Source organism: Octodon degus, unplaced genomic scaffold (assembly GCF_000260255.1).
Source record: "Octodon degus isolate 3935 unplaced genomic scaffold, OctDeg1.0 scaffold00081, whole genome shotgun sequence".
Classification (NCBI taxonomy): Eukaryota; Metazoa; Chordata; class Mammalia; order Rodentia; family Octodontidae; genus Octodon; species Octodon degus.
The window spans coordinates 1,113,351-1,133,499 of NW_004524657.1; the positions used below are offsets into that span (position 1 = coordinate 1,113,351).

The 20,149-nt window shown below is 56.4% G+C and overlaps 1 protein-coding gene across 2 annotated transcripts; it reads left to right on the forward strand.

Moving 5' to 3' along the window:
* Positions 1 to 1,258: 1,258 nt before the first annotated feature.
* Positions 1,259 to 18,754, forward strand: Rasgef1a (RasGEF domain family member 1A). 2 transcript variants are annotated; one of them, XM_023721301.1, is made up of 13 exons: positions 1,259 to 1,318; positions 12,485 to 12,685; positions 13,708 to 13,830; positions 15,150 to 15,287; positions 15,558 to 15,779; positions 16,133 to 16,210; positions 16,405 to 16,497; positions 16,815 to 16,917; positions 16,995 to 17,074; positions 17,426 to 17,617; positions 18,113 to 18,236; positions 18,494 to 18,566; positions 18,684 to 18,754. In XM_023721301.1, the coding sequence occupies exons 2-13, from the start codon at positions 12,491 to 12,493 to the stop codon at positions 18,706 to 18,708; spliced, it is 1,446 nt and encodes a 481-aa protein (XP_023577069.1). In that variant the 5' UTR covers positions 1,259 to 1,318; positions 12,485 to 12,490; the 3' UTR covers positions 18,709 to 18,754. The 2 variants fall into 2 exon arrangements, with proteins under 2 accessions (XP_023577069.1, XP_023577070.1); XM_023721302.1 differs by lacking the exon at positions 1,259 to 1,318 and adding an exon at positions 11,255 to 11,300.
* Positions 18,755 to 20,149: the final 1,395 nt, after the last annotated feature.

Sequence of the window (20,149 nt, forward strand, 5' to 3'; positions counted from 1 at the left end):
CTTGCTGTGTGTGCTCACTTGCTCCCCCTCTACCCTTTCTTCCCTTTTTTCTTCCTTCCCTCCTCCCTTGCACTGTCTTTTCCCTTCTCTCCTTTCTTTGCTTTCTTCTCCTCTCTCTTTTTTTTTTTTTTTTACTTTAAGTGAAGTATTTGGTTGCACCTCACCTCAGCCATTGGCCTTGTATACTTCTGAATGTGGACTCTAAATTGAAACACAAATGTAAATGGGAACCAAACACCTTTCTGAGCTAGCGTGGCTCTGTCTTCTTAACTTCTGCTCGCTGCAGCAAGCCACTTTCTGTCTCATTGTCCCCCCTCTAGACAACATCTCCATTACCACCTCTGACTTCTGGAGGGCACAGGTCTCAGAACTGACCACCCGTGTTGTGATACCACATTGGGGTGGCACCCAACCTGCTTTCCCAGTAGTCCACGGATGTTGAGGTGACTTGACCTTGGGGTATTTCTCTCTGGGGATTCTTTACCCAGTAGCAGAGATGCTGGCTTCTGCTGGTTGGGGGGGATACTTCCCCAGCTAAACCATTCTAGTCATAGTCCTCCCAGTGGGGTCCCTGGGCAGCTGTCAGCAGCCTTGTGAACTGCTGGGCCCTCACTGGGCCACCTGTTGGAGCCATGTTTCCACAAATCCTCTGGGAGTCCCAGAGCCTGACACTTAGAACTTCCCAGATTGTCACCTGTGATTCTAAGTCCCTTGAACTCAGCAGGGTGCTGGGACCACAGGGCTGGCTGAGATGGTGAGGGGACTGGGTCCTATATGTGCCTGTGATGACCAATACTTGGGGTAGGAACTATGTGTGACCAGTCCTCTGGGGGACCCAGGGTATAGAGGACATGACAGTGGCCTTGGGTTGGTTCTCAGCTTCAGCTCAGTGTTTCTTGGTGTCATGGCCCAGTTTCTCTACACAGATGACCCAGATCAGAAGTCCCCTAATTGGCATGTAAGAACTGGGACTTGGACAGGTTCCCACAACCCCTGGGTGACCTCACTTGGCATTTTTCTCACTGCCCTGGGCCAAGCAATACCCAGTCTGGGAGACACTGTGTGGAGGCAGCACCCAGCAGAGGTGTCCACGTGGCTCATTTGACAAATGACTGTGACTTTGCCAGGGAGGAGGTGGCGGGAGCTTTGGAGTGGAAGGAGCGGGAAGCATCACCCTTGGGAGCTTGTGCCTTCCCCAGCGTCTCCAGCTCAGCAGAGGCACAAGCAGGTGCAAAGATGAAGAAGCCATCCAGCAGTAAGTGACTCAGCTGCTGGCTGCTCCCCCAGAACCCCTGCCAGGAAGAATCAGACTCCAGAAGTGAGTGCTCAGCCTGGGGTGCCTGCCTCCCCCAGAAATATGGTCCTCCTGGGACTTGGTGTGGTTTGTGATGCTCCTGGTATGATGGAGTGGGCAGCGAGCCATGGCCTGGGGTGTGGGGTTCTCCTGAGACCCCTGTGGCTGCAATGGGCAGCATGCAGGGAGGTCAGGGGGGCCTCTGTCCACCAGAGGACAAGCATAACTCCTCCCTCACCCAGCTCAGGCCACAGCAGGCTCCCACACATCAGGGACCGTCCCCTGCCATGGGCTGCCCCATCCCGTACCTGGCTGGTGGCCCCAGGATCCTGTCCTCTGGATTCTGGGTGTGTGTTGTGGGCAGGAGCTTGCCCCTTTCTGTCCAGTGGGGTGCTGGATCTGGGCCCTCCCTGCAACTCCCTTTAGAGGCTTCCTAGCCCCATGGTGCTCTTACACTTCCCAGCCAGTCCACAGCCCAGGCCCCTGGCTGGTGGATATGAATGATGGTTTTGCATTGTGGTCCTCCAATCCTTGGGCAATGCCTCTGGTCTGGCCTGGGCCCTGCCCTGCCCTAGTAACACTCACCTCCCTGGTAGTCCCACCCCTAGGCCCCGCCCAGCTTTCATGGCCCCGCCCCTTGCCCTGCTCCATCCCTCGTCCCCTCCCCTGCCAACTAACCTCCCATCATCGCACCCCCTCTGCTAAGCCCGCCTACCCATGCTCTGCTCTCCTAGGTCCCCCACTCTGGCCCTTGCCCTGCCTGGAGGGCTCTGGGCTCCCAGCTCTGACCCAGGTCCTAGGTCTACCTGGCCAGGACTCTCAGGCTGGCCTCTGCTGGAGCATGAGCTAGGGGAATGGGCAGGAGGGCAGGGAGTGCTGCAGCTTTCTGCTGCTGGCACCTGTGGAGGAAGGAGAGTGTCATGGACCACAGAAGGCCTCACAGCACCTGAGCTTCGGGCCAGGCCCCATAGCCAGAGTCAGTGGGTGGGTAGGGATGGCCCAGGCCAGGTTCTTCCTGCAGATCAGGAGCCAACAGGGTGGCCTGGCACCCTGTTGTGGAGTCCAGGTTTTGGTCTCAGCTCCAGCCTGTCCAGTGTCCTATCCCTGCAGTGTGTGTGGTGTCACCTGGGTGCAAGGTCAGTCCACACCCTGGGAGGCTGCTCTGGCTGGGTAGTGGTAGGGGTGGGTACAGGGAGCCCTGTGGTGGAGCAGGATGAAAAGGGTGATCCCAGGGGTTCTGTGCCCTGTAGTGCCCGGCCAAGGGAATGAGGTCTAGAAGACTCAGGGGTGTAGGCATGGGTGGGTGCTGGGCTCCCTAGGGCCCCCAGCCATCCTGGTGCCCTGTCACAGTCTTGCCCCTCCCCCAGGGAGCCCCATTTCTGAGCCTGCTCACCCTTCCCAGAGCACAACTGGCTTCCAGCTTCCGACACAGCAGGGTAGCCCTGGAGTGAGGCAGCAGTGCACAGTGCAACACCATCCTTGATTGCTTCCTCTCAAACCTGCCCTAGTCAATGTACAAATTCCAAGTCAGTGCCCAGTAAAGTCTGGAACCTGCTACTTCTCACCCCTGCTGTGTGTCTAGAGAAGACTGCCCTGCTTCCAGGGTAGATGCCAGCCATTTCATGTGTCCTGTGGGATACTTGCAGGGCAATTTGAATGTGGACACTGCTGATAATTGGGAAGCTCCTGGGTACCACACAGTAAGTGGAGTCATGAACACAGATGGTTCCATCCTGGGCAGGCACGCAGGGTGTGGAGGGAGGCCTACTTCTTTGAGGGTGCTGACTACTTCAGCCTCTCTTGGCCCTCCAGTTGGCCTGTGACTCAGATGAAGTGGTTCAGTTAGATGAAGCTGTTCTCCATTCAGACACCCCAATGGAAGCAAGAAAAATGTGTGCTAAGGAACCAGGACTGCCATGGGCAGAGGCCGGCCCTGCAGAGGGGCCCCATCCTGGGCAGCCAGTGTCCCCCACACCACATCCACCTAGAACCATGAGCCAGCCCTTTGCAGATGCAGTTGAGTCACAGGAAGGCCACTGGCTGGGCTGGACCCTCAACCTAGTGCCTGAGACTCTCAAGGTGAGCGATGCAGAGATGTACACAGAAGACCAAGGGATGGCCAGGGTCATTGCATCAAAGCTGGGAGGAGGGAGGGGCTCCCCTGAGGCAGATGCTGCCCACACCTTGGCTACAGATTCCAGCTCCCAAAGCTGGGGTGGGTAGGCTTTTGTCACCAGATGGGGCACAGCAGCCTGTCATCCACTATCTTGCTTTCTCAAGGGTTCAGTTATCTATAGTCCACTGTGGACAAAAGGATAGCAGATGGAAAGCCCATGAAAAAACAGTTTTCACATTTTTTTTTTTTTTTTTTGCGGTACCAAGGATTGAACTCAGGACCCTGTGCTTGCCAGGCAAGCACTTATTCTATTAAGCCACCTGCCCAGCCCCACCAATGCTGGCTTGGGATGCATCTCTTATGGGTGAGATGACAGTCACTTGTACAGCAACCCTAGGGAACAGGTATAGCTCTTGTACAGGCCTGTGTGGCCCCTGGGACTGTGCACCCTGCACCCTGCTCCACCTCAGAATCATTAGCTGCTCCTCAGCAGCCAAGAGTGTCCCTGCCCCAGGCTTGGCATGTGACATTCCCTGGGCCACGTGAAGGGGTCACTCAGTCTCTGCCCAGAAGTCACATGATCAGAGGCATAAAGCTGCCCTCCACCCCTTTTACTCTGCTCCCTCTGGGATTCTCCTTGGCACTTGTGGTCTGGTACTCACATCTTCTGGTAGCAGAGCAGCTTCATGAGCACCAGACTAGGTCAGTTATGATTACACCTGTTTGTGGCCAAGAGCATGGTAGGCCCCTTCCACCTCAGCAGGTGACCATCAGGTGAGTAGAAAAAGCCTACAGGATGCAGGCAGTGCAAGGGAAGAAGCCTTTTGAGCTGTTTACTCATGGCAGGAAATGCAGATCAGTCTGCAGCCGGTCCCTCTCCCTCATTTTGTGGCGGGTGGAGCAGCTGGGTGCTGTCCTGTCATCCTCTTTTTTAAACAGCAGAGACAGATCACGCACACAGCATCAAGCGCCGTGTTCCAAGTGTGCAGTGCTGCAGGCCCATTCCCATGTGGTTTCTCATTCCAGAACACCTCCGTTACCCTGAAAGGGACCCTGTACTCATTGCTGGCACCCCTCATCCTGTGCACCAGACCGCTGATCTAGTCACTGCTCTATGGCTTTGCTGCTCTGGCTAGTTCACAAAAATGAGAGAAAACACACTGGCTTTTGCTCCAGCTCCTGTCGCTCCGTGTAACACCCTCCCATCATCTACTCATGGCATGGGTCTGCCACAGGAGATCCCAGCCTGTGGATTGGCTTCATTTTGTTCACTGTCTACTCTGGGATGGTCTGGAGGGCAGAGGCCATCACCACGTGGCTCCCCTCTCCCACTCTTGCTTCTCTTTGCTTCTTAGCTGCCGCGAGGCAAGCGGCTCTCCTCCACCAGGCCCTTCTGTCCTGTGGGTACCGAAACTTCTAAAACTGAGACAAAATAAGCATCTCCTCCTTTAAGTTGGGGATGTCAGGTACTTTGTCCAGTGACAAGGGAGCTAGGATAGATATCTTGGGTATGTATGTGGGGACGGCATGGAGAGGTCTCTGGGTGGCATCCTGTTTTTCCTCATTCTCTCTCCCTCATTTTCTGCTTTCAGTGCCAAGCAGCAGCCTTGCTTCCCAGGGCTTCCTATGTGTTCTCTTATCTGGTGCTACCCTTGGCCAAGCCCTCCTGGGAATGAGAGGCCTTGACTGCCAATGTCTGAGCTGGCCCTGAGCACACAGATGTCCGCTCGCCAACAGCCACACCACCCTGCATTCACGGCTGAGTGGGCACCAGGAACGGCTTTGGAGAGCCAGGGCTGCCCTCCGTCCACACAACCACATGGCCTCTATGGCCCATTCCTGTGCTGACTGGAGAGCTTCCCTGAGCCAGACCCTCCTGGAAGGACCCTTGAGGTCTAGCTCATTGTGCCCAAGATGCTCACATTCCCTGAGTTGCTTCTCAGAGTATTTCTTCCGTAGTCTCAGGTAGGAATCAGTGTGACTTCCCACTCATCCTGGGTGAGTCCTGCTCATAGCGGCACCACAGAATGAGCAGGACAACCTTTGATGTGGACTGTACAGTGGAAAGGGTTTAAGATTCCACAGATCACCGGAGGCTGCAGCTTGGATGTTCACACAGATGTTGCTGCTGCTCCTGCTTCCCTGAGGTTTCCTTGGCTGTCGGCCGATGTCATGGAAATGTAGTTATTGGTTCCCTTTGGCTGTAAACATGCTCAGTCTGATTTGGTTATTCAGAAGGTTTTTTTTTTTTTTTTTTTTTTTTTTTTTTTTTTTTTTTTCTGGCTCAGGATGTCTTCAGGGCAGGTCTGGTAAGGCTTGAGGATCTGGGGATCGAACCACAGAATCCTGATTGCTTTGCTTAAGCAGTCACTTAAACAACTGAGCTAATGGGCAGGCCCCCTTGTTATTAATGTTTCCTAGAAATATTCCAGAGCCTCCCATCATGTCTGACATCCTTCTCGGTTCTTTCAGCATTTCTCCTTCATGTCCACAGTGCGAGCCCTTCCCACGCCCAGTGTGGATTTGCATTTCCTCTCTGCCTTCTTGCCTGGGTTAGAATTCCCAGAAGTTCTTTTTTTACAAGTTTTCTGGCTATGCTGGAGGCCAAGCCTGAGCCCAGACTTGTGGGCTGGTCAAGTTCCTGCCCCTGAGTTGCCCCTTGGTGTGTTTTCAGTCAGACTTGAATGTAACACACAGGTCTGCACTCATTGTTGGATTAATTCTCTCATGATAAGCACCTGCTTGGCAAGCGCAAGGTCCCGAGTTCAATCCCCAGTACCAAAAAGACCGAAAAGCTTTTTGTGCCTTTGGACCCAGAGCTTGATTTTTCTCTCATATGGCATCTAAGGTCTCCAGCTTTTCTCTGCGTACAGCTTTGGTGAATCATCCTAGCTCCTGATGTAGGTTCTTTATGATGAGTTTAGAGTCTGGGTTTAGAGTTTGCATTGTTTTTTTTTCCACACAAATGGGTTTAGGGAATGTTTTTTATCAGGTGGGGATTTATGTTGGCTGATTATGAGGGACATGGGCAAAGGATACATGGTCACTGTGGGAGGGTGCATGGTGAGGTATGGGGCCCCAGCATGCTCTGCTCTGGAGCCCTGTCTTTGGGGTTACAGAGGCATCACTATGTGCCATGGACAGTGATGCGACTTGCCACTTGATCTGCTCTCCACTTAGCACTCCTCTTCCAACCCAGCTTCCTGTCCCCTTATTTCCATTCAGAGCATGTTTGGCATGTTGGGGGACAAGGGGCTTTAGGAGCCCTGTGCCAGCAGAGGTGACAAGGGCCAGATGTGCGTCTTTCTGTGACTTAGCACCACAGGCTCTCTGTGTGGGTCAGCGCTGGGCCTGTGGGCCCAGCCTTGAGCAATTTCGGGGAGGGCCATGATCCAGCTGCCCAGTAAGGGTCCTCGGACCCGGGCCAGACTCAGGTTTGGTGGCCTCACACTCAGGGTGGTCTCTCCTGTCCTCTCTGAAGCTCACCCTGACCCCACTGTGCATCTGAGCACAGTGCCAGGTGAAGGTTCCAACCCCAGCCCTGGCCCTTAGGAGCTGTGGACCTCAGGTGGGGGCTTCAGCCCTCCGGGCATTTGTACTTCATCTGAAGGTTGTTATCTAGGGCAGGTGGCTTGGGAGGACAAGGTGGCCATGCTGAGCTGTGGGACACAGCCCTGTCTTACCCCAGAGGCTGTGGCCAGGCATGCACCACAACCAGCCAGGAGCACAGCCTATGTGAGAGAACTTGTTTTTTTTCTTTTTTTAAAATTTGTTTCTAAACACATAAAACAACTTTGTTCCACCTAATCAGATGCCACTTAAAAGAACTGTGTGTTCCTCTTTTGTCCCCAGCGCCTGCAGGCTGCCTTGGCGTCAGTGGCTCAGACCTGGCCACACGTCCCTGACTGTGGCCATGCGGCAGTCAGACTCACAGCAGCCCCTCTTGCCCTGTCTGCAGGGGCTGTCCATGGGGGAAAAGCAGCAGGGCATGGTCTGCAGTCTACCCATCCTCTCTCTTCCAAGGGGTGTCTCCCAGAAACTTCAGGGCTGGTGGGCCCAATGACTGCATAGGCCTCCCAGAGCCCTAGGACTGCCTACACATGGGATCCCTGGGGCAGCTTAACCCCGCCTGGACTGGGTCTAGCAAAGGCTGGGAAAGGGCAGGATCCTCTGAAGTCCCACCTGCCCCACCCGGGCCTCCAGCCTCAAGAATGGGGCCGTTATTATGGACAATGACATTCTGTGCCCCAGCAGCCTCCAGAAGAAGCTGACTGGACAGAAAAGGAAAAGAGGAGAAAACCAGGGCTTGGCAGAATTTACATTCAGGGGTGAGGGGTGAGGGTGGTGCCGCGCAAAAGCAGAACTTTGAGAGCCGGAACATGAGCCTGCTACAGAACTTGGGGCCTTGCTCCCAGGGCCGGGCCTGTGTGGAGAGGGCACCCCGTGAGGCCCTGCAGCCACTCTGGAGTTATGCCAAGGTAAATGGAGGCTCTGGTCACACACCTCGAGGGTGATGTGACCTTGCGTTAGGTCTCAGCCTTACCCAGCGGATGCCTACAGGCTGCGAGCATGAGATGGGGCCCAGGAGTTGTTCTGGCCCCCAGGACCCACCCTGCAGAGCACAGGGGCCTGTAGCACAGCTCAGGCCCCCTGTACCTCCCACTCCTCAAGCCAGTGGGCACACCCACCTGCTGGCAGCAGGGGCAACTCTTCTGCATTCTGCCTAGGTGGCAGAGCCCATTGCTGTGTTGATGCTGGAGGTGAGGGGGCCCAGAGGGCAGCCCCCACCCCACCATCCACTGGACCACAGAACGCAGCTGTGGGACAGAAATTATGATAGTGGGTGCAGGACTGTGCCCACTGGGTGGGGCAGCAGGCAGAACTGGGATCTGTCGAGGCTTCAGGCTGGTGTGGGGTAGGTCCTGGGAGTGTCCCACAGGCTGGACAGGCTACAGGAGGACCAAGGTGGTGGTGGTAGTAGGTTTGGGGTCCAGGACCCCAAGGAGTGCGCAGCCGGTCTCTAGGCCCACACTGAGCACTTGTGCCCCATTCCATGCTGAGATGGGACTGAATGCAACCCCAGCACAGGTGGGGATGGTGGGGCACTGTGCATAGGCATAGGTCCCACAGCTGCAGAGCCCCACACCTGCCTAGCTGTCCTGACTGACCTCGCTCCCCCTGGAGATCCCTGAACCTCCCCTGGCCAGACAGACCTGATCTGAGAGGTCACCGGTACCTGTCTACCTACTCAGGTGTGCAATGGGCCAGAGGCCCATGGTGGCTGCCTCACTGGTCACCACTGGCCAGTTCTCACCAGTACGAGTGTGAGTGCATGAATGAATGAACGAATGAACAAATGAAGGAAGGAAAGGGTAAGGAGCAGGGGTCTGAGGAGCACCCCCCCCCCAAGGAATCAGACCCTGGGCTCAGGAGGACAGAACTTGCTGTGTCACTGCCCTGCTGCAGGTGGCCAGCATGGTCCCAGAGCCTGTGAGTCAGCCCGGGGTGCCATGGTCCAGCCCCCCAATCCCCTGGCCCAGCCCACCCCCCTTTTCCCCGGAGACCCTGCTTGTGGGTGAGACTGGCAAGAGGTGTAATCTTCAGCCGCTAATTTCAATGCCGGCAGTTTGCTGAGCTAAAAATAGCCTCTGCTCTTGTTGAGTTGAAAAATAGAAACTGCGTTACTGCCTTAGAATGAAGCCTTTCCCAGCCCCTATGCACACCAAAGCCTGTCCCCAAGACTCTGGACTGCTTGCTTGGGCTCCTAGATGAGCCTCTGGCCTGGCTTCTTCAGGATTCCAAGCAGCATGCTGTGGTAACGCACGCTCGTCAGCTGCCAGGCAGAGAGAGGGTCTGAGTGTCTCAGCTTCCAGGAGCAGTACGGGCCATGCAGGATGGGGGCTGGGGAAGCAGCGCAGGGCAAGCAGCTTGCTGTGTCCCCAGCTGAGAGGCGGCTCTGTGTGCCCTGCTGCAGACAGGCGAGCACTGCACCAGGCACTCTGCCTCCTTGTGGTGAATATTTGAAGTGCACAAGGCTGGTTGCTGCAACTGCCTTTCCCACTCGCTCCCAGTTGTAGACCAGGATCCCGGGATCCAGGATCTTGAAACTGCTGGAGATGGACAGGTGGATGGAGGAGGCCCAGCCCTACCCTGGGTTGGCCGTGCCAGGTGATGTTTGTAATACCCAGCTACCTCCCCTGTTGCTGCCTCAGTCCCTGTGGATTGGGCAGATTTGAGTCATAGGCTCCCGAGACTGGGCACACAGGTGGCCTAGGCACAGGTGCCCCACGGACCTCCAGGGCTCCAGGACACATTTTTACTGAGCTTTCTCAGCCAAACTAACCTCTCCTCTGCACACCTTCCTGCCTGGATGTGACAGTGTGGCCCTGTGGGGACAGTGCCAGGGTTTCACTGTTCTGGCTGGTGTGGTAGGGTGCTATGCCTGTTCCTCTGTCCACAGGAGTCAGTCTTTCTGCAGGCCCCAGGCTGCATTGCTTTGCCCATGGGGCTGGCCATGGGTGAGGTTGGGATGCAGCTGAACCCCCTGGGTCCCAAGGACACTGCCACTCTGGGGTCCAGAGGCTCCTGGGTGATCAGTGCCATCCCCCAACCTGACATGGAGACACTTGGAGGACTAAAGTGGAAGGATGGTGTTGGGGCACGAAAGAATCCAGGTGTTTGTGGACCTGGCTGTCCTCTCCGGGCAGTTTCCCAGATTGTGCCCAGAATGTCTGTCAGGTGCCCCCTTCCGTGCTGCATGGGATGTCAGGGACCACATGAGAAATGGGCAGTGAATGTGTGGGTGCTTCTGACATCCTACGAGGCCACTTGGCAGAGCCCTACCCCTCTCTTCCCTCCCAGAGTCAGCAACCTCTGCCATGGAAGCTCTGTGCCTACTCTCAGCTCTGCAGTTCTGAAAGGCTGGAGGCCTGGGTCCCCCACTGCTCCGGCACAGCTGTCCCTATAAGGTGCAGTGTGTGTGTACCAGTGTGCATGTGTTGTAGTGGTTGAGAATGCTCAGAAGCTGAGGTGTCTGCCGTGTTCCTGGAGGCCTCTTTCCCCAGGTACCTGCTGAAAGGACCTGAGACCAATGACCTCGTCTGTGTGTCCAGCCAGCAGGGAAATGTGTGTGGCCATCTCCATTCCCTTTAAGGCCCAGCAGTAGGACTCCACACACAGAGAAGTCCAGGCACGGCTGCTGGAGCTGGCAGGGGCCCCTCCCTCTCCTGGGACCCTGGGTTCCCAGTGTCTTTTGTGGCCTGAGTGACTTGGGACATGAGGAGCCCTGAGGCTAACTTCAGGAGGCCATGAGTCACCAGCAGCCTCTCTGTGCTGACTGCTCTGTACTTACAAGATGTTGCCTTCCTCTTGGCACAGGAGGAGCTGTGAGGGCTGCTGGCTACCAGCTGCAGCCTGCTTCCAACATGGGGCTGCGTGGCTCCTGCCTGGCCTGGGCCATGCTGTGCAGTGGTGCTGAACCTAAGGCATGTGTGCCACAGTGGGCTGTTTGTATTACTGAAAGCTGTGAAAGGTTTGTTATCACTGGCCTAGAGTGTTGTGTGGGTCAGCTGTGTGTCCAGGGGACTGAGAGCACACAGTGACAACAGCTCTGGGGTGAAGCTGCTGAGTTTAGCTCTTGCTCCCCCAGCCTCCTGCCCCTGTGCTCCCCAGGGTCTCCCATCATCCCAGCCTGCCACTGCTTGTCACCTTGGGACCCACTGGGACAGCTGTGGCCTTTAGTGAGGCAGTGACAGGTCTGTCTGCACTGTTTTACCACACAGGTGGTCACTGAGTGTCCTGGGCCTTTGAAGGGACGGGAAGGACAGCTGCTCCCACCTCTCACCAGCTGTTGAGCCTTACTCAGAGAGCTTCCTGGAAGTGGAGTGCCTGGTGGGTGTGGAGCTGCGAGCTTTCCTCGCTTGGCCTCTGTTCCACCGTTTGTCCACATGAATGTCAAGCTTACCCATGTTTCTGTTGAGTAGGGCCTAAGCCCTTTGTTCCTGAGTGAGGTGCAGGCCCTGGCTGCTGTGGTGGCTGGAGAGCAGCAGCCCTGAGCCTCTGGGGCCGGGAAGCCATCATGGCTATCTGTGCCTGCACAGCTCGGAAACTGAGCCAGCATGACTGAGGCTTGTGGCAGCCAGTGGAGTTGTGCAGGGGCCATGGAGCCCACGGTGGGTGGGCTGTTGTCCATCACTTCCTGAGCCAGCCCCTTCCTAAAAGGGGGTCCTCAAGGGCCACCACACAGGAGACAGCAAGGCCTCAGGCCTATGTAGGGCCAGGACAGTCAGGGAGGTTGTAGGTTGATTGCCTTGTGTGACCCAACTGTGGTCCACTGTGCCCATGCCCATTGACCATGAGACCTGGGAGCCTTTGGGCCAGTGGGAGAGTGACCTTCTGAATTGTTGGCCTACTGTCTTGTGCAGTGGAGAAACTGAGGCCTGGAGGGCCACTCTGTGCCCCATCTCCTGAGACCTCCTAGCAGGGGCCAGGCTATGTCATGAGCTGGTGGTGGTGGGACTTTGCAACCCCCATCAGGGTGGCCAGGCCCTCTGGGCACCTGCTTTTCACAGGCTCTCACTCTGAGTGCTGGATCTTCCCTGGGCCAGCCCTGGGCTTCTGCTCTATGCCTGAGGCCCACCCTCATGTGCTGCACCCAGCCTAATTGGCTCCCCAGAGTTGCGGCAGAATCTGCCCTCAGCTTCCAATGCTGCCCTTGGTCCCTGCTCTGTGCCAGGTTGGGTGCTGTCAGCCCAGGCCTCAGCCCACTGTCCCTGCATGCCCCCTCCCACATACCTGGGCTCAGGACCTAATACCTACTTGCCTTCATGCCTAGGACCTGTGTCTTCTCCTGGGAACTGCATGGGCAGCATCTAGCCCTGTCTGCTTGGGCCAAGTCCCTGTGCTTTCTCTTTGTCTCTTTGTACTTTGCCTCTTCCTGGGTGTCACTTTCTGGGTAGGGCTAGTGTGTAGGAGCACAAAGCGATAGACACATTCATCAAGCTGCATCTGTGGGCTGCAGGCTTCTGAGGTGAGGCCTGAGGTACCCCAGGCCTTATGGCCTTGTTCCTCCCCAGGAAACTATGCCCCAGACATCTGTGGTCTTCTCCAGCATCCTTGGGCCCAGCTGTAGCGGACAGACACAGCCTGGCATGGGGGAGCGGAGCAGCGGTACTGGTGGTGCTGGGGACCTCGTCTTCCAAGATGGACGCCTTGTCTCTGGGTCCCTGGAGGCCTTGATGGAGCACCTGGTCCCCACTGTGGACTACTACCCTGATGTGAGTGATCTGGCCTGGGGAGGGACACAGGAGGACTTGGCTGTCATTCAGGGGACATACAGAGCTGCACAGCTGCAGGGGACAGTGGGCCAAGGCAGCAGGGTGGGGGGACACTGGAAGCTTCTAGTCCCAGGGAGGGAAGGATGCAGGAGGGCCCAGACTGGAGCCCAGAACCCTGGTTCTTGCATGAGCCCCTGGGCCCAGAAGTAGGGACCCATGGGTCCCTTTCCACCCTGGGGACAGAGACTGTCCCTGCATTTGCCTGCTGTGGCCAGGCCTGCCTGCCCCTTCCCCAATAGGACAGTCATGCCCTGAGGTCCACACAGTGTGGAGGTTCAGGGCCACTATGGGAAAATGTGTCCATGTGTGGCCACATCTGTTTGCCCACCTGGCCAGGGATAAGGGAGTAGAGCCAGGATCAGGCACCCTAGAGTGAGGACGGCCTGGCCTCAGTGCCTGCAAATATGGCTCAGCTCAGAGTCCTGTGGAATACCCCACACACCAGACATAGCCCCACCGACCAGTCCTGCTGGCCCCTGCCCTATTACTAGCCCTTCCCCATCCACCAGGCTTTTCTTTTTCTTTTTCTTTTTCTTTTTTTTTTTTTTTGAGGGGGGGGAGGCAGGCTCAGAATGCCTTCAGGACAGGTTTGGCTGGCTGGAGTTGTGGGGATCCAACCACAGCAACCAGCCTGACTGCTTTGTTGAAGCAGCCACTTAAAGAACTGAGCTAAGGGGCAGGCCCCCCACCAGGCTTTCCCTGTTTCACTGATGGCCCTGTCCCTGCTAATAGGCTGCACCCCACCATTAAGACCTGTCTAGATCTGTGGATGGCCCTGTCTCCAAAGTCCCCGCCTACCAGTTGGCCACCCCACAGGCCTCTGGATCCTCCTGGGGCATAGGGTGGGCAGGGCAGGAGATGGGCACACAGGGGGTGTGGGGACTCCAGCAGCACTGGCTGGCCGAGGTTGGGGTCATGCAAGTGCCCCTGACAGAGAGGTCTGTATGCTGTTCCCTCCCTAGAGGACATTCATCTTCACCTTCCTGCTGACTTCCCGTGTTTTCATGCCCCCGCACGACCTGCTGGCTCGCGTTGGGCAAATCTGCCTGGAGCAGAGGCAGCAGCTGGAGGCTGGGCCTGAGAAGGTGAGCTGGAGGGAGGCTGCTGGGAGGGTGGGTGTGAACCCCCTCAAGGGGCAGCTGAGCACCCTTGGCAGGCTACAGCTTTGAACCTCCACCAGCTTCCTGGTATCTTTGCTGGCAGATGAGAGTGCAGTTAGGCTGTCTGGAGAGCCTGGGTACACCAGCCCAGGCTGGCATCTGCTCACTGTAGGCATCCTCAGGGTTACTGACTGGACTGGCTGGAAGCCACTGCTGGGCCTCACATCCTAAACCCAGCTTTCTTGCAGAAGGATGTGGTGAGCGGTTCCATCCTTTACCTCCACCAGTGTGGTTGAGGTTCCTGATGCTGAGGATTGCAGATGAGGCCATGGGTGGCCTGTGGCCCATTTGTCCCCTCAGGGTGGCTGGCTACAGGTAGCATGGCCCAGGGCACCTACTGGCAAGAGCATCCAGGTTCCCAGAGCATTACGCAGTCACCCTGCACTGTGGCATCACAGTCTGGCCTAGGTGGGGCAGGCAGAGACCTGAGCAGGTATCCAGGAAGCTATGGGGCAAAGAGGGCTTTTGCTGGACATGGCATTTGGCTAGTCTGGCACACAGGGTGAGCGCTGCATCCCTGCCCTGTCTCTGGACAGGGGAAACCCAAAGCATCTTCCAAGGACAGTGGCCTCCCTGCACCCTCACTCCTTGGCTTTCTGTACAGGGCGGCACCCACCTGGGTATGGGTATGGCGTGGTCTAGGTGACCGCAGGGTGCGAGGCCCTTGCTGATGCAGCTGCAGGGCAGCCCAGCTGTGCCAACCTGCCGTGGAGAGTCTCATTTGACATTCCTTCCCTGCATGCTTTATTAAAAAATTTTTTTTAAAGATTATTTATTTATTTATTTGGTACAGGGTCTCACTACACAGCTCAGACTTGTAGTGATCCTCATGTCTCAGCCTTCCCAGTACTGGGATTGCAGGTGTAGGCCACCATGCCCAGTTTTGGTGGCTGGCACGATGCGTCCAGCATTACAGGGCCAGCATGGCATACTGTCTAGATCTGTGGATGGTCCTGCCTCTGAAGGGCCAAACCCAGGTCCTTGCACTTGCCATGGAGACGCTTAAACCACTGAGCTATCTTCCCTGCATTCTCTGCATGATTTTGATGGGTAATGTCAGGCTGTAGCAAATGAGACCAGTGTTCTGTGTTAGTGTGCTGATGGGGTAGGGTTTTGAAATTGACTTTATTTAGGTGATAAAATCAACATAAAGGGTTGAGAAACAAACAGGATTCCCTTGGTGGGGACCATGGCTGCTATCTCAGGGTTCACACTGACTGCCTCACTCTGTCCCCACTGCTCAGGCCAAGCTGAAGTCCTTCTCTGCCAAAATCGTGCAGCTCCTAAAGGAGTGGACAGAGGCCTTCCCCTATGACTTCCAGGACGAGAAGGCCCTGGGCGAGCTCAAGGCCATTGCACACCGTGTCACCCAGTGCGATGAGGTGAGGGTGTGGGCAGTGCCTGCAGGAAGGTGCAGGCTAGGGACAGCCCCAGAGGTGGTCTCCATCGCTCATAGCTTCACAGGTCCCCGCCATGCCCCCAGGTGGCGGCTCAGCTGGTCAGCTGTGGGCTGGATTCGCAGCAGTCCCCATCCAAAGCTGAGGGCATCTCCTGGCCCTGGAGTGGGCTGCGTGTATCTGGGTCTGGGTGGGTGCATCCAGAGGTAGGAGTGGGTAGGGCCTGGTGGCGCCCTCACCGTCCTCTCCTAACAGGAGAATGGCACGGTGAAGAAGGCGATTGCACAGATGATCCAGAGCCTGCTGCTGTCCCTGGCCGCCCGGAGCCAGCTTCAGGAGCTGCGGGAGAAGCTGCGGCTGCCAGCTGTGGACAAGGGGCCCATGCTGAAGGCCAAGCCACCAGCGGCACAGAAGGACATCCTTGGCGTGTGCTGTGACCCCCTGGTGCTGGCCCAGCAGCTGACCCACATCGAGCTGGTCAGTGCCCTACATTGCCTAAGTGGGTGGCTATGTTCACCTTCACAGGACCAGGGCTGCTGCCGGAGCTGCCCTCTGTCCAGAGCCACAGAGACCCTGATGACCATTCTTGTGACATAGGGTGCTGGCTTCCTGTCCTGCCATGAGGTTTCTGGCTGTGTGCACAGGGTAGTAGGTGTCTGCCTGCTCCAGGGCCCAAGAACACAGAAGCCCTGGGAATGGAGGGGCTGGGGGACAGGTGCTGTGGTGGTGCCAGGATGGAGAGCTGGGGTATGTGTGGGTGGAGGGCCACCTCGCTCTATGGCATCATCCCTTCCTCAAGCAGGCAGGTGACTTCTTTGCTGTCCCTACAGGAGAGGGTCAGTAGTATTCACCCTGAGGACCTGATGCAGATCATCAGCCACACAGATTCATTGGACAACCACCACAGGGTGAGTGATCTGGGCACAGCGCCCTTTGGGCACAGTGTGGGGACCTCCTGGTGACTTCCTTAGGGCATTGTGATGGCCACATGGGGTGCATGTGCTGGGAAGGCATGGTTAGGCCTGGGTGGGGGACCAGGGCCAGCGTGGGGCTCACTGTCCAACTCGGGTCCTCTGGATCTGTGACCTGCTTTGTTCCCCAGTGCCGAGGAGATGTGGCCAAGACCTACAGCCTAGAGCACTATGACAGTTGGTTCAACTGCCTGAGCATGCTGGTGGCCACCGAGGTATGCCGGGTAAGCGCAGGGCAGGGCGGGCATAGAGGTGTGCCAGGTGAGCATCACAGCAGGTGAGCAGCTGGCCCTCCATTCCAGGGAGGCTCTAACACCTGTTCCATCTGTCCCAAAGGGAAGATGTAATTTAGAAGGAAACATACCAGGTGCCCACAGCCAGGGCTCAGGCAGTTCCAATGTGAGGGCTCCTGAAGGGACAGTGGCTCCCATGACTAGCACCCTTCCCCCAGGCCACAGTGGCAGCTCCGTTGGTCGGAGTATGTCTGGAAGCTCAAGCCCTGTGCCTGGTAGTGTCCACACTGAGCTGTCCCACTCTGCAGGTGGTGAAGAAGAAGCACCGGACCCGCATGCTGGAGTTCTTCATTGACGTGGCCCGCGAGTGCTTCAATATAGGGAACTTCAACTCCATGATGGCCATTATCTGTGAGTGGCCAGGCCAGGCTGGGCAGGGGCCTTACTGCCCCTGCTATGGATCCTGACCCCTGCCACTGTCCCTGCAGCTGGCATGAACCTCAGTCCTGTGGCACGGCTGAAGAAAACGTGGTCCAAAGTCAAGACTGCCAAGTTTGATGTCCTGGAGGTAGGCATCTAGTGCAGCACCTAGAAGTGACCCTGCCCACTGAACAACCTGGATGACTCTTTGGGTGATATCGCCTGGTTCCCAGACCCCTGGGTGTCCTGGAGGTTGGGAGACCAGATCATCTGTGGCTCTGCCCAGATATGTTTGAGCATGGAATCCACTTTTTGGAAAATATCTGTGCCTTGTGAAACAGCTTGGGTCTGGAAGGCACTGGGGAGTCCAGAGGAAAAAAGGGCTAGGGGCATGATGGGTATGGAGACTCTGGCAGCCACAGCCCTGGGCTCTGCAGTCACCTGCTTCAGGGTACCCCAAGTGATCTGGGCCTCAGCAGTCCCCTTGTCCTGTCTGCAGCACCACATGGACCCATCCAGCAACTTCTGCAACTACCGCACGGCCCTGCAGGGTGCCACGCAGCGGTCCCAGATGGCCAACAGCAGCCGTGAGAAGATTGTCATCCCTGTGTTCAATCTCTTTGTCAAGGACATCTACTTCCTGCACAAAATCCACACCAACCACCTGCCCAACGGACACATCAACTTCAAGGTGCACAGCATGGTGACTGGCAGAGGCCATGTGTCCCCATGCGTACTGGGGCTCTGAAGGGTCATCAGGGTGGGTGGGCTGTTGTATGCCTGTGAGGTCTGAGGTGTGGCTCCTGCCCTCTGTGGGGCCCTCTGGCCACAGAGCTCAGGCATGGGAACCTGTACTGACCCAGATTGCTGGCTTCAGCACTGAACTCACCAGAGAGCCAGAGGAAGGACTGGCCCAGTGTCAGGTCTTTGGGCAGGAAGAAGAGGGCAGGATAGGTGCCTGGAAAGGCCTGTGGCAGTAGGCAGATGCTTGGGCCTGAGAGTGAGACAGCACAGACACTGCTGCTGCACTAGGCAGCAGAACGGAGGGTCTCAGGGACCGGACCACCTCTGAGGCTCATGGCCATCATGGCTGCAGATTTGCCACATGGACACCAGACCCAGGTTCCTGCTCTTGATCATGGTTTTAAGCTCAGGGTGACAGACATCCCACCTTGTGTCCCTTCAGAAGTTCTGGGAGATCTCCAGGCAGATCCATGAGTTCATGACCTGGACACAGGTGGAGTGCCCCTTTGAGAAGGACAAGAAGATTCAGAGCTACCTGCTCACAGCACCGATCTACAGTGAGGAAGGTAAGCACCCCAACTCCAACCTCACCCCAGGCTTCAGAGGCTACTTGAGCTGCCAGTTGGGAGGGCATATGTGCAGGGTGAGTGTGGGCAGGTGACAGAGGACGGGATAGGTTGCCAGGAGGAAGATGTGCTCAGGCCCTGACAGGCAGCCTCCCAGTAGGCACGTGCATTTGGTAGAGGCCCTAGTCCCCTGGCAGACAGCCAGGCACAGTGGGCAGAGGCCAAGGGTGCAGCGCTGAGGCCTCCCTGTCCCTCAGCTCTCTTCGTTGCCTCCTTTGAGAGCGAAGGCCCTGAGAACCACATGGAGAAGGACAGCTGGAAGGCCCTCAGGTAGGGATATGGGGACCAAGGGCTGCTGCGCGATGGGTGAGGGCTGGGGCATGCGGTGAGCAGGCCCAGCCCTCTGAGCCCTGCAGGAGACTGAACTCCTCTGTGCCCCACCCCCAGGACCACGCTCCTCCACAGAGCCTGAGTGGGATGCGCCTGCGCCTGCACCTGTGGACGCTGCGATGCTCACACATGCACTGTCTTGGGGGATGTGGGTTGAGACCAGGGGGCCTCACTGGTTGGGGTCCATTTTGTACATAACTTTTATGAAAAAGAAAATGGTAATTATTTCATGCATCAACCTTTGGCACTTACAAAGATTTTTGTTTATTTTGAGTAACAGGGCAGGGCCCTGCTTTGGGGAGGGGTGGGAAAGAGTATCAAGGGAGATGGTATCCATGATAGCATCTCCTAATGAAATGTAGAGTTTTATTTTCTACTTTTGATTATCAACATCTTATGAGAAAATATTTAGAAAACCCAACCAAAAGCAGCAGTGTGAGCCCTGCCTGCTCGGACACCTTCCCAGCCAGTCTCTGATGTCGGGTTAGTGCCTTAGAGGGTACTGGGGTCCGGTCTTCCTGCTCGAGTCCTGCCATGGGCAGTGGCTCCTGGGGAGGGGCTGGGGCAGCCGGAGGGCAGTGAGCCTTCGGATGCGGGCTTTCCAAAGTTTACATTTCATTTTCCTTTATCAGGGATTTAGGGGTCAGGGAGGGCAAGGGGTAGCCTGGCAGCGTGTTTCTGTAAGACCACATCTTACAGATTGATCTTTAATTGCATTTTCGAAAAGAGCAAATGTAAAATAACAGGGGAGGGATTCCTGGCTTTCCATTAGGGCTTTTCACTGAAAAATGCCCTGAACTGTCCTGAGGAAGACTGTGGACTCAGGACGGTGCCTGTTCAAAGCTGCTCCCAAAGCCCCACGTGGGACGAGGAGCTCTGTGGGTGTGCGTGTGGTGCCCAACGCCCCCTTGCAGAGAATCTGAACCCAGAAGATCGCCAGGAGGTTCACTGGAACCCTTTCTACAAAACTGCCCAACTGGGACGGGTCCACATGCCACCTGAGTGCCACCCACGTCCCATATCAGCCTCCTGGCACAAACCCTGGGCCTTACTGATGGGTCGGTGGTGCTGTTGGCCACACGACTGCCTCCCTCGGGGCACCTCGCCCTGCCCTCTCTGGGCTCTGGGGGCCTAGCTGCACCATGCTGGTGTCTGCACTTTCCTGCCCGAGGGATGGATTGCACGGGACAGTGTGTACTGTTCTGTTTACGCTTTGGGATAAGAAAGGCTGAAATTGAGAATATATATTTGGATACAAAGTTAGAACATTTCCCATGTGTTGAGGAGCCTTCATGTCAGTGTGCGCTTGGTCTCCGTTCTAGTACTTGAAACAGTGTTCACGTTTGCTATTTTCCTTTCCTGGTTTGATACATAGCCTCAATTCAATGTTTTGGTATCTGGAGATGATCTCTGAGTATAAAGCTGTACCATAATGCAGGATGTCAGTTTCGGTGTGATTGGTCATACTTGCATCAATAAAAGAACATGTTGTTCCCCACTTGTCTGCCCTTGTATGTAGTGAG